Source organism: Chrysemys picta, chromosome 11 (assembly GCF_011386835.1).
Source record: "Chrysemys picta bellii isolate R12L10 chromosome 11, ASM1138683v2, whole genome shotgun sequence".
In the NCBI taxonomy this organism is placed as follows: domain Eukaryota; kingdom Metazoa; phylum Chordata; order Testudines; family Emydidae; genus Chrysemys; species Chrysemys picta.
This window is the reverse complement of record NC_088801.1, coordinates 71,534,523-71,547,762: the sequence shown is the minus strand read 5'-3', so window position 1 is coordinate 71,547,762 and position 13,240 is coordinate 71,534,523. Positions and strand designations below refer to the sequence as shown.

The 13,240-nt window shown below is 40.9% G+C and overlaps 1 protein-coding gene across 1 annotated transcript in view; it reads left to right on the top strand.

The window, feature by feature from the left end:
- The window catches only part of NDUFA10 (NADH:ubiquinone oxidoreductase subunit A10), a 61,042-nt gene that overhangs the window by 25,989 nt on the left and 21,813 nt on the right, over positions 1-13,240 (top strand). The window contains exons 7-8 of the mRNA XM_005311490.5: positions 459-513; positions 9,439-9,524. Of these exons, the coding sequence (XP_005311547.2) occupies positions 459-513; positions 9,439-9,524 (141 nt within the window). The remainder of the gene's footprint in view (positions 1-458; positions 514-9,438; positions 9,525-13,240) is intronic.

Here is a 13,240-nt window from a genome sequence, read left to right as displayed (position 1 = left end):
TAAATAAAGATAAACAATTTAATCCTCTCCAGAAATAATCCACAAATGTAGTGGTTATAGTAAAATGCAAGACTCTCACTGAATTTTGGGTCAGACAGCTGCTAATAGTTTGAAGAGTGGTTGTCTGGACTGAATAGGAGCAGAAGTGCATAATTAGGACAAGTCTCATATTAGCAAACTCTTAGATTCAGCTGTACTTAGATAGTTTTCAGTTAATTCTGACATTTGGAGTTTTTAACGTTTTCATTGCAGGAAAGAAACATTGAGCAATACAAGGAGCAACAACTTCTCCAAATAACTCCTCCACAAAAAAAATCTTAATTTGAAATTATTCCATTTATCTTGATGTATTACATCTTAATTTCATTTCAGCATGAATAATTGGGGTCTTTTTTTTTCTGGGGGGGGGGCAAGGTAGCTATATCCAGTAATTTTATTATTATTTCTTTTCTTTGTAGTGAGACCTCTGAGGTTTTGCGGTACACAGCGAGGGAGGCGCAGGATGTAGAGAAGGTAAAAGAGCTTGCTGCATGGAGTAGATATCATTAAGCTTTGATTAAGGAAATCTGTTTTTTTGAAATGCATTGTCCTGACCATCTTTTGTAGTTAATCTTGGATTTGCAATTTAGTCATGTCTTTTAGAATAACAGCAACATAAAATAATCCACTCTAGTCTTGGAACTAGTTTCTTTTAAAAATTAAAGGGAATATTAAGTTATTTTATTACTTTGCTAGAAAACTACTAGTGGATCTAAAGTTTGACTCCTTTTACCATCCCACGGATTCTTCGATCTGAGAAAAATGTTTGTGATAACTGTAAGAGCCAACTGCTGGAAGGTAGTCATGCAACTACAAATGTTGAGACTGCTAAAAGGCCAGTCACTTGATCTGTATCGACCGTTGCATATGGTATCTGTGAATTGCAGTTCTTCTCTCCAAATGGATTGGTGCAGATCAGTGTGGACGTGGGGAGAATCAGCCAAACTGCAGGATAATAGGCCAGTTTACAGTATCCAATTTGATTAGCCTGGGGTTGATTCTCTGTGACTTTATTCTGGAAAAATGCAGTCCACTTGGTCACAATGTGGGGAGAAGTCGGAGAAGGTTTAGAGGATTCATAATGGGATAATTAAGGCCTTTCACCTCTTGTTTGTTGGTTTGTATCTACAGTTGTGGCTAGTTTCTAATTCCTGCTCACTGTCTTCTATAGCTTTGGAAAAGTTTTTGTAGTAATTTGATCCCTCATCAAAGGATCATCTTTCATTTTCAGTACACAACTCCTTAAAAGTACAATCAAATTTTATACAAGTGATAAGGTTCTGCACAGCTCCTAAGATCTACATCACCCATATCTTTTTGTTGTTGTTGTTGCCAATTTAACGGAACCCCATTCTCCCCATACTTGTTGCTTTGAAGGTCTGATGTTATGGTAACCTTCCTTGTGTTTTCATCAGGAGCCTGTCTAACTTAACTCCTCTCATCTGCTAGAGAAAGAGAGGTGCAAAGAATCTTTCCCAGGGCTGATTGCATAGCCCGAGAGATGAGACCCAGACCCCTGCATGGTAGCATGTTGCTTACTTCTGAAAGAGGAGGATTGGGAAGAGAGGATTTACAGAATGGTGACCTCCTGAGGGAGATGGGGACCTAATTAGTTCAGGGATCTACTAGCAAAGTAATCCTCCTAGTTAAACCCAGACTTTGCTACGGATGAAACCGTCTCAGGAACAGCTCTGTTGATGCATCGGGGGTAGGGAATGTTCTATCCAGGTTTCCATGGCAAATGTGGAGTTGGGAGGTTTTTATGAACATTTGATAATAAATTAGACACAGGGATGCATATTGGTCTTAGAAAATGTGCTAAAATCCCTGCTGACAACAGCTGTACATAAGCATACATGTTAATAATACAGTTTCTGCCATCATGTGAAAAGGATTTTGCTCCTTCACCCTTAAGGTATGTCTATGCAGCAGCTGAGGTTGTGTTTTCCAGCATGGGTAGACAGACACTCACCAGCTCCGCTTGAGCTAATGCTCTAAGAATAGCCATGTGGCCACAGCGGCTTGTGCCAAATACCTGAGTACAAACCTGCCTGACCACCTGCGTGCGTATTTGTGGTGCTTTGGCCACATTGCTATTTTTAGCACTCTAGCTCAAATAGAGGTTGCGTATTTCTGTCTACCCATGCTGGGAAATGCCACCCCAGGTGCAGTATAGGCACACCCCTAAAAATAGAAGAATTCAGACATCTCATAACTTTCATGAATTTCCTGCTGCTGTGGAAAGCCCGCCTTCCGTTTGGTGATCAGTAGGTAAATAAACACATTTGAGGACCAGTCCAGAAATGGTTAAACAAAAGGGTTAAGTAGTTAACATGGGCAAGTTCAACCATAATATTCCATTATGCTTTGTCTTGTTCTGATCAAAAATGAAGCCTCATAAGAGATTGGTGACTTTCTAATGGTGACAGTGTACTTCAAGGATGTGAGGCAGATGTGAATTTCGGCTATACGTTGTTGTTGAGCAATCAGACAGCAAAGCAAAGTTGTAGCTTTGTAATTTTCAGAATTCTGCCTCTTGATAAGGCTGAAAATATCAACAAAAATTTATCACTGTGAATTCATGTTGGATCAGTTCATTACTCTGATTTTATTTTTAATGAAAAGTGGTGCATTTTTGTAAGGAGTGGGCTATAAGAACCTGGATGTAATGGGATGTACATTTGAATTCAATGCAACACTCAGATCCAAGTATACATCTATTTTCCAAACTCTGTACAACTGGGGGATGCCGAACTGATTTTGTTTTAGCTGTGAAAATAGCTTTTCCACAAGTCTTTGCACAGACTGCAAAGTTACGCAAATCTTATGTAATAAAAGCATTGTTTTTCAGTGCTGGGTAGTAATTTCAGAGTGTTTTTCTATGATGAGCAGCACACCTAAATTTGCCTTGGGAGTGATTTTTATAGCATTCAGGTTGGTATATTAATACCATGCTGCCGGTTCTTACTTCCCCATATGATGATCTTGAGTTCCTCTTCTCCACCTGGTCTGCAACGAGATGCTTAACTGAACATATTTAAATGTAGATCGGCAGTTAATAGCAAAAGAGGCTCCTAACCTAGCTACCATATTGCTACCTTTGTGAAGTTTTTATACTGGATTTTTGCCTTTCAATGTTAAACGGCTTTAAAACCTTTGTGCCTCGCTCATTGATAATGACAATGCAGCATCAGGGTACAAATGAAACATGGAAATCCTGAAATCAATTGTCTTTGGAATCTCCAGAGAAAACTAATTGTGAACTGTAGCTGAATAGACTCTGTCAGGCAGCAGGAAAATCTTTGTGCCACCCAATTTCTGTTGGAATCATCTCTGTAATTCCTATCAATTCATGTTGGGTAATATGTGTATAAATTCTACTTTCTGAATTGCAGAATGAAATGGGTTTGTGTTTTGACCAGGAGCAGTACAAGGCAGAGAATGGGAGACATATGATGTAATACCTACCTCCAATTGGTAGATGTATCTAATTCGCAGGTATTGCAGCCTAGGGTTTTAGCTGCATCTCATGGGGAAAAAAGTGTCAAATGAAACCTCATCCCAGGTGATGTATGTTTAACTATTTAATCCAGATGGTAAAGTCTAATAATTTGGTCCAATCTCCCCTCTCTTATTGATTGGTTTTGGTGGCATTATTTATGTCCTGTCAACTCTATTAAAATCTTGAGTTGGGGAACCTAGTTACCTCATGCTGAGTGTAGAGCAGTAGTTCTCAACCTGTTTATCATTGTGGGCCGCAGGTTGAGAACCACAGCTCTCCCCTCAAATCCCCCCCACACACACACTCCCCTATGCCGAGTGGCCCCCCTGCCCCCGCCCAGAGACCCCTCCACAGAGGGGCCAAGAGCAGAGCTTTGGGGCCAGGCAGCCTAAAACATTGGGGTGCTGCAGCACCATCACAAACCCCTAGTTCCTAGCGCCTCCCACCCCTCACTGCCCAGAACACCTCTCTCCCCCAAACCTGACCAGAGACCCACTCTCCTGCCCCCTGCCGCACTCATCAGCCCCCTGGTGGCAGGAGTGCTCCAGCAGGCTGCCAGACGCTGTGTGCCCCTCAGCCAGCCCCGCCCCCTTTCAGGTCAGAGCAGAAAATTTTGAATTTTTTAGCACAAAGCTGGGCTGCAGCATTTTAGTTTTGCTGCACATTTTAGTCCATTTTATGTTGGTAATACAGATGTGTGTTGGGTACTACTGTGTTGTAACCAGAATCCGTAACACTGAATAAGCAAAGGCTAATTAAGAAAATCTGATTTAAGAGGTTGGTTGAGGGACTTGTCAGGCAGCTTGATTTCAAAATCACAAACAGGGCTGGTTGTTTCAGTGTGCATATGATAATGGAGTGTGTTAACCATTTCCCCAGAACACACATTTTTAAGCAATGATTTGCGTCTCATGTCGGTGGTTATTAAATGATTGTCAAAATAATTATTTTAGAGATAAAGATGTGTAATAGCTGTCATTGAAAGCTTGCTTAGAACTGCTGACAAAGCGCTGTTCGCACCGGTGCTTTTCGTCGGTAAAACTTTTGTCGTTTGGGGATGTGTTTTTTAACACCCCTGAACAACAAAAGTTTTGACGACAAAATGCCAATGTAGACAAACCCTTAGTGAGCCACAATGGGGAGAGCACCCGTAGAGCAGTATAAAAAAGGTAACATTGAGATCAATAGGGTAACAAGGTAGATGTCATTGATGGAGGTGGGGCTGGAGATTATAAGAGGAGGTCAGATGCAGGAGCAGATTCGTGTATGACCCTTAAAAGCAAAAGAAAAATCTCTTAGATCTGAAGTGTTGTACAATGTGGTGCAAGTGAAGTGATTCAAGAAGGATTGTGATGTGGTCAGATCAACAGGCAAGGAATAACATGTTCGATACTTCATTTTGGGCGCACTAAGGAGAGATGTTCAGATATGCAAGGGAGGAGGCAGCTGTAATAAACGAGAGGAAATAATCAGGGTGTTGATGAAAGAAACAGTTGGATTTTCAATATGTTGCTGAGGAAGATACAGCAAGATTTGACAGGACCTGGTTGTGTGGGAGGAATCAAAAGATGATCCCGTGTTGTAGGGCTGGGGGGTAGTCACAGGGGGTAGGCCCAGGCTCAATAGGGAAGTGGAGAGGATTTAGGAGAAAAGATTACTTACCTTCTATTCCTTCCTGGTAACTTTTAGCAAATCCCATTGCTGACAATTTTATTTTAATCCTGTAAATCGGGGTTTAAAGTAGCCTAAAGGTCTTATTGCTCAAGCAGATATTCCTCCGGGCCAGCAGTATTACATCATCACAGTACATGGCCAGGGAGTGTGTTTATGACCCATGTCACGCCCATGTTTATTTTGGATTTGAGCAGATCTGGAGTAGAGTAGGAATTTATTATTTTCAGTCACGGACTGCAAGAATAGCATACAATTTAGCAAGTTCGACGCCAAGTGGGAACCACAAACATGGGTATTAATTCTGCTTACAAGAAACTTATGCTATATTTTCCCTTTTTGAGGTTGTTTCCCATCAAAGTGAAATTTTCCTTTAAAAACTGATGGAAGACAGACAAAATCATTTATAGTCTATAGATTCTGTAGACAAAAAATACATGCACATGCACACTGTCACCCACCAACAGTAAAACAATGATGTGATACGGATAAGAAGCTGCTGAAAAGATGCTCTTTCCCACAGTCACTTGAGTAAATGCAACTGATTAGAATACTGATTGATTTCACACATGCTGATTCATGATGTTTTTAGAAATTAAAATGCGAGAGCTCTTTCGCCAGCCATTTTCGGCATGAAAAATAATTGCTTTCACATTTGTCAAGTGAGTATTTGGAATCTAAAATTAAGAATAAAGAAGGGGCATTTAAACTAACTTGCCATACCATTCCCCAAGAAATATTTAGTGAAATCAAAGACAGTGAAAAATAGGATATTATATAATGCTAAGGTACATGCTTTATAAATCATAGACATTGTAGACTTTGGCACAGTTAATTAGCCCCTTATCTTGCCACTATTGCAGTTAGTAACAGGTCAACAGTGTCAAGTATCAGAGGGGTAGCCATGTTAATCTGAATCTGTAAAAAGCAACAGAGGGTCCTGTGGCACCTTTAAGACTAACAGAAGTATTGGAGCATAAGCTTTCGTGGGTGAATGCCCACTTCATCAGATGCAAGTAATGGAAATTTCCAGAGGCAGGTATAAATCAGTATGGAGATAACGAGGTTAGTTCAATCCGGGAGGGTGAGGTGCTCTGCTAGCAGTTGAGGTGTGAACACCAAGGGAGGAGAAACTGCTTCTGTAGTTGGATAGCCATTCACAGTCTTTGTTTAATCCTGATCTGATTAAACAGGTCAACAGTGGGCATAGAGGGTTCAGGGTTTTCTTTAGATTCTGTCAGGTTTTGAGACTATCGCACATCAACCATCTGTTTATAAGTTTACATCAAACTAGATGGTCTTAAGAGAAACGTACACTACAATGCTCAAAGTAATGATGATCATTCAGTTAGTCATACCTGTGTAAATTAACTCTTGTTCCTACTTAACATGAGGAACAAAGCAGAATTGTTTAGGTAATAAAGACCCTTTTGTAATATAAACAATGGATACCTTTGCCACCCCTTTCTGTTTAAATGCCAAGAAGCATTTGATGCTCTGTGAGATACAGGGAAGTGATTACCATACAGCTCATATGAACATAGTGTGTCATACTATGTAGCATAGAATAGAAATGTCTGTTGTGTGTGTAAATAAGTAAGTGTCAGTAAATAGATAAATACAAGTGGGCTGGAACCTCTGCTGCTGTAGATTATCGATCCCTTCAAGTCAGTGGAGCTATAACAATTACACCCGCTCAGGTTCTGGCCTTGTAGATGTATTGCTAACTGTTTCATCTAAAGCAATGGTTCTCAGTCAGGGGTTTATGTACCCTTGGGGGGACACAGAGGTCTACCAGTTGGTACATCAACTCATCTAGATATTTGCCTAGTTTTATAACACGCTACATAAAAAGCACTAGCATAGTCAGTACAACTAACATTTCATACAGACAATGACATGTTTATACTTCTCTATATACTGTACACTGAAATTTAAATATAATATTTATATTCCAATTGATTTATTTTATAATTATATGATAAAAATGAGAAAGCAAGCCGTTTTTCAATAATATTGTGCTGTGACACGTTTGTATTTTTGTCTGATTTTGTAAGCAAGTAGTTTTTAAGTGAGGTGAAACTTGGGGGTATGCAAGACAAATCAGATTCTTGAAAGGGGTACAGTACTCTGGAAAGGTTGAGAGCCACTTATCTAAAGGGTCTTCCTGGAAGATCTGTTAGGAACTACCCTCTTCACTGCAGCCTCCAATTTTTCCCCAGCTGTTAATCCTCACCTCATAAGAACATAAGAATGGCCAGACTGGGTCAGACTAAAGGTCCACCTAGCCTAGTATCCTGTCTTCCAACAGTGGCCAATGCCAGGTGCCCCAGAGGGAATGAACAGAACAGGTAATCATCAAGTGATCCATCCCCAGTCACCCATTCCCAGCTTCTAGCAAACACAGGGTAGGGACACCATCCCTGCCCATCCTGGCTAATAGCCATTGATGGACCTCTCCTCCATGAACTTATCTAGTTCCTTTTTGAATCCTGTTATAGTCATGGCCTTCACAACGTCCCTTGTTTAACTAACTTCCACATTTTTGTGTAGTCTCCCTTTCTGAAATTAAATGCTACAGTGTTGGTCTGCTGTGGTGTTTTCCCTGCTACAGAGATGTTAAATTTGATTATATTATGGTCACTATTACCAAGCGGTCCAGCTATATTCACCTCTTGGACCAGATCCTGTGCTCCACTTAAGACTAAATCAATAATTGCCTTTCCGCTTGTGGGTTCCAGGACTAGCTGCTCCAGGAAGCAGTCATTTAAGGTGTCAAACTTTATCTCTGCATCCCATCCTGAGGTGACATGTACCCGGTGTATGTGGGGATAGTTGAAATCCTCCGTTATTACTGAGTTTTTTATTTGTATAGCCTCTCTAATCTCCCTGAGCATTTCACTGTCACCATCCTAGTCAGGTGGTCAATAATATATCTCTGCTGCTATATTCTTCTTATTCAAGCATGGAATTACTATCCATAGAGATTCTGTCGTACAGTTTGGTTCATTTAAGATTTTGACTTCATTTGATTCTATGCTTTTTTTCCCACATATAGTGCCACTCCCCCATCAGCATGACCTGTTTTGTCCTTCTGATATATTTTGTACCCTGGTATTACTGTATCTCATTGATTATCCTCATTCCACCAAGTTTCTGTGATGTCTATTATATCAATATCTCATTTAATACGAGGTACTCTAGTTCTCCCATCTTATTATTTAGACTTCTGGCATTGGTATATAAGCACTTAAAAAAAAATTGTTATTTTTTAGCTGTCTGCCATTACATCAGGGGTGGCCAACCTGTGGCTCCGGAGCCACATGCGGCTCTTCAGAAGTGAATATGCAGCTCCTTGCCTATACTAGGCACTGACTCCGGAGCTGGAGCTACAGGCGCCAACTTTCCAATGTGCTGTGGGGTGCTCACTGCTCAACCCCTGGCTCTGCCACAGGCCCTGCCCCCACTCCACCTCTTCCTGCCCCCTCCCCTGAGCCTGCAGTGCCCTCAGTCCTCCCTGCTCACCCTCAGAGCCTCCTACACGCCACGAAACAGCTGTGTAGGGAGGGAGGGGGAGGCACTGGGAGGGGGGGGTTGGGGAAAGAGCTGGTGGGGAGCCGACTTATTACTGTGGCTCTTTGGCAGTGTACGTTAGTAAATTCTGGCTCTTTCTCAGGCTCAGGTTGGCCACCCCTGCATTACATAATGTAATTGAATGGGCCTCTTTTTCATTTCACTGTTTCTCATCCGATCCTACCCGTATTTTATCATCTTCCATCCTCTCCTCCTTACTAGGACATAGAAAATCTCCATTAATAGAGCCTCCCTTAAGGGATGCCTCTGTGTAACAGCTGCAGTCTGGACCACGTGTGCATCTAGTCAACATCCTAGCCAGTCACTTTGGAGTGTTTTGAGAGCAGTACAAACAAAGCTCCTACCGCCACCCTAAGTATTCCCCACCTAGCCCTCCATAGGGACGTAAAGCATCAGTAAGTGAACTCAGCAAGAGTTCCTCAAGGACTTCAGTTACTGCCTTTGGGGTGTTCTGAACCTGTGATCGTTACTAACATTTTGCATTATTGTTGGAAGGTGATAGCAAGTCACCTATTGGGATGGTTTTGTTGTTTAGTTATATGTATTGTTTGCTTGACTGACTTTTATTTTTCTTGACTGAGGATAGTAATTTTGATAAACTCTTGTAATTGTAACGTATGCCTCTCTTTCAGGTAATTGAAGATATTGAGTATCTGAAGTTTGATAAGGGACCTTGGCTGGAACAAAATGATGTTAGTCTCCATCACTTGAGGCTTTAGTAAGTAACTAATCCTATTCAAGGTTGCCGCCGAGGGGAAACTTTTATTGTCTTTTACTTAAAAAAGCATATATGCACCAAGACTTAGTTTTATACATTGTCTGTCAGAGGTAAACAATGATAGTAGAATTCCATGGTGTAGGTAGGCTTTTGTGAGAGGGTGGTTGCCACTGGTCTGGTTTGGGGACCACCAACTTTTAGTAAGCCGGACATCAGATGGTGGTGGCTCTTTGGTTACTACCAACTTGAACTAGATTCAGCCAGAGACCCACAGATGAAGGCTCCATACCCCATTAATCAGTCCCCAAACCACAGAATCCTATGCTTATTTCATAATATAAGAGTTTTGCCACGAACTGTGGCTTTTTGAGCTTTGGGAAATTGTGTTTAATGTGCAAGTTATATCAGTGTAAGTACTCTTGTCCCCAAACAGTAACCGTACCACAATGAGAGCCTTAAAAAACAAATGCTGCAATGTGCAGTTAGCTACCCTGTATCTTTCACTGTCCCCTTTTGTTGGGAGATGATGGTTTACTAAAACTTGCTGAGATATGTTGCTGTTAAATTATAACAGAGCCAATCTTAAAGGTTTGGGGGTGGGGAGGGAGCCCTGTTAAGCCCTTGTGTGCTGCACTTCCATTTCCGTTTTCAGATCTCTGCTATTCAGGGAGAGCAACCAACAAGGAATCTAAAGGGAATGTAGGAGAAGAAATGCAACTTATGCCATCTTGGATGGTTGACAGGAACACAGTTACTCAATCAATACTGTTTTTCCAGTAAATAATCCTAGATAAAGAGCCTTAATTAATCCTAATCTGTGTTTTAGAATATTGCAGGTTTTGTCATTCAAAGATTTTAGAATATTGCTCTTTCAGGACATTTTTTAAAAGGTTTCTGTTTAACTGGATCAATAGAGATAGAATCAGAAGAGAGAAGACCTTACTGAAATAATCTGTCAATGGGATCCTTCTTTTTAGGCTAGATTGTCAGTGAATATCTACATTAAGCTCTTCAGTAGTGTGAGAGGCATTGATACTAGTGCAAAGAGTACCCGACAGATCCAATTAACTGCCTGGACATTCCATTTGTCCGAAGAGAGATCCAGTGCATGTATGCTGAGATAGGAGCAGGGGATTGACTGCTTTGCTGACTAACTTTGGTCCCCTTGGTGCCCTTCCTACTCAAGGAGTGCTTTCACTGACTTCAGTGGGAGTTCTGCCTGAGTGTGGAGGGCTGGTTCCAGGCTCTGTCAGTTGTCGGAAAGGGAGATGGTGGAGTCATAGCTATATGTGCAAGAGAGTTGAGGGACGAGAGAACAGCACTGGCAAAAGGAACACTTGCATGATAAAGAGCAGGGGCTGCAGTGTTGTGACTCTCTGAATGCACCTGCTGGCAAACACAGCCCACTCCAGGGAACTTGCCCTTAGTTCAGTTAAACATGGGCACAAATTTAGTTTAATACCTCCGTTTATTTTTGAATTGACAGCCATTTGCACTGATTTTGCTACCTGTGAACCAACTCTAGAGCTGGAAACAGATCAGCTAGCCCCTCTCCTTTCATGTGCAGGATTGCCCTGGGGTAAATTTACTAGTGTTTTCTGCCAGTCTAGATTTAAATGGTGAAGTGGTCCAGTTCCCTTGGGAGACTATTTCTTGATATTTTTTCTTTCTGAATTTCATCCTCCTATTCATAGTGTCATAGATTCCAAGACCAGGTGGGACCATTGTGATCATCCAGTCTGACTTCCTGTATAACACAGGCCAGAGAATTGCCCTAAAATAATTTCTAGAGCAGATCTTTGCATTTTTTTCTAAATATTGTTTTAAAATGGTCCGTGATTAATAATAATACCTTCTCGATGGATTGTATCCTTTAAGCATTGTAGATTGTCAGCCCTTATCCTGTGCCCTTAGTTCAAATGCATAGCAATGTTGGAGGATACTATTTCATTATGAGGACGACGACTTTTTGCCTTTTCATGTAGTTATATGATGAAAGTCCTTTATTCTCGGTTTAGATTATCCTTTTTAAAACAAACAAAAATTTGCTGTTTCTTCACTAAAAATTCTCCTCCCTGAAGTTACTGCTTTTGTAGCTCTTACATAAGCACACAGCATAGCGTTCTCCCTATGTTGGCTGCAGCAGTTAACGAACTACCACTGTAGATTCACAAAGGCACATGTCTGGGTAGATGGAGGTGCTCTTTAAAGAAAATTGCTACTTCAGTGTCATTTGCATGTAAATTGAAAGAGACAATTATTTTAAAGGGGAAAATGTTCAAACTTCTACAGTAGGTTTATAAGCAATGAAGAGTAAAAGACCAAATCTAAAAATGACTTGAGTGGCCTTTATACTTCTAATTAGAATTTTCACACCGTATTTCAAGACAAAATCAGCTGGCCACTTGCACCCAGGGCAGCTTTCAAAAGCGAGTTTTGTTTTGAATGACACAAAATAACCATAATGTTAGTTTTTATTAATGGAAAGCACTAAATCTATTCCGTCATACTAAAAGCGACAACGGGTAATTGTTATTGCACAAAGCGTAGGAGGGAATTAAAGGGAAGCATTCAAATGAAATGGGTAATGTTTAAGTTTTATTGTGAGCATGACCGTGAGTAAGCTATACTTCACAATATGAAAGGCGGCAAATTACATTGCTCAATAGTTCTTTATTGAAGGTAGGAAAGAAAGAGTTTCCTTTTATATGTCAGTGCTTTCATTCATGGTACTTGATTTGTTCTTAATTGTTCATGGCAAACAACTCTGGCTGAACAATTACAATATCGCAACCAGTTACTAACAGAAATGTTCTGTATATGGGTTTTACTGTCCTCTGTGGCTTACTAAAAATCAAACTGTCTGCCTTCATGAAGACAATCTTTTGTTTTTAAATTCCGTTTACAAGAGTGTTCAGTGTTTGTGTAACATGCTGCCTCTCTCTTAAGATTGTCTACTCTTACAATGCTACAGCTGCAGTGCTGATGCTGACGAGAGAGGTTCTCCTGTCGGCATAGTTAATCTAGCTCCCGGAGAGGCGTAGCTCAGTCAATGGAAGAATTCTTCCGTCGACCTAGTGCTGTCTATGCAGGGGGCTAAGTCAGTATAGATACCTCTCTTAGGGATGTGAAAAATCCACACTCTTGAGAGACCTAGCTATACTAAAGTGCATTCCTAGTGTAGACCAGGCCTAAGTAAAAAGTCAAAGGTAATGTGCTAATTTATGAATGATCAAGCTGACACTTTTCCAGGAGCTTCCCCCTTGTTTTTTTTTTTTAAACTGCTTTCCCTTTAAGTCACCCACAAAAAGATTGTTTGTTGTAGAATCTAGGCTGATGGACTGTTTGAAATGGTGGCTGTGTCTATACTAGAAATGCTACAGTGGTATAGCTACAGCTGCACCACTGTAGCACCGTAAAAGACACTACAGCGATGGAACAGGTTCTTCTATTGCTGTAGTAAATCCACCTCTCCGAGAGACAGTAGCTAGGAAGATTTCTTCCGTCGACCAACCTACCGGTTGCAGTTTTTTTCCTCAGCAGAACTCAAGGAGCCTGCCCTGGGTGCACAAGCCCTACTTATGTGTGACTTGCCAAGTGTTAAAAGCTTTTATTTGTTACGGAAGAATCTACTTTTTTTTTACTTATATATTTCTCGTGTGCTCGGTGAACTGCTGTCCATGTTCGTGCACATGCTGCCCTCATGTGGACATTAA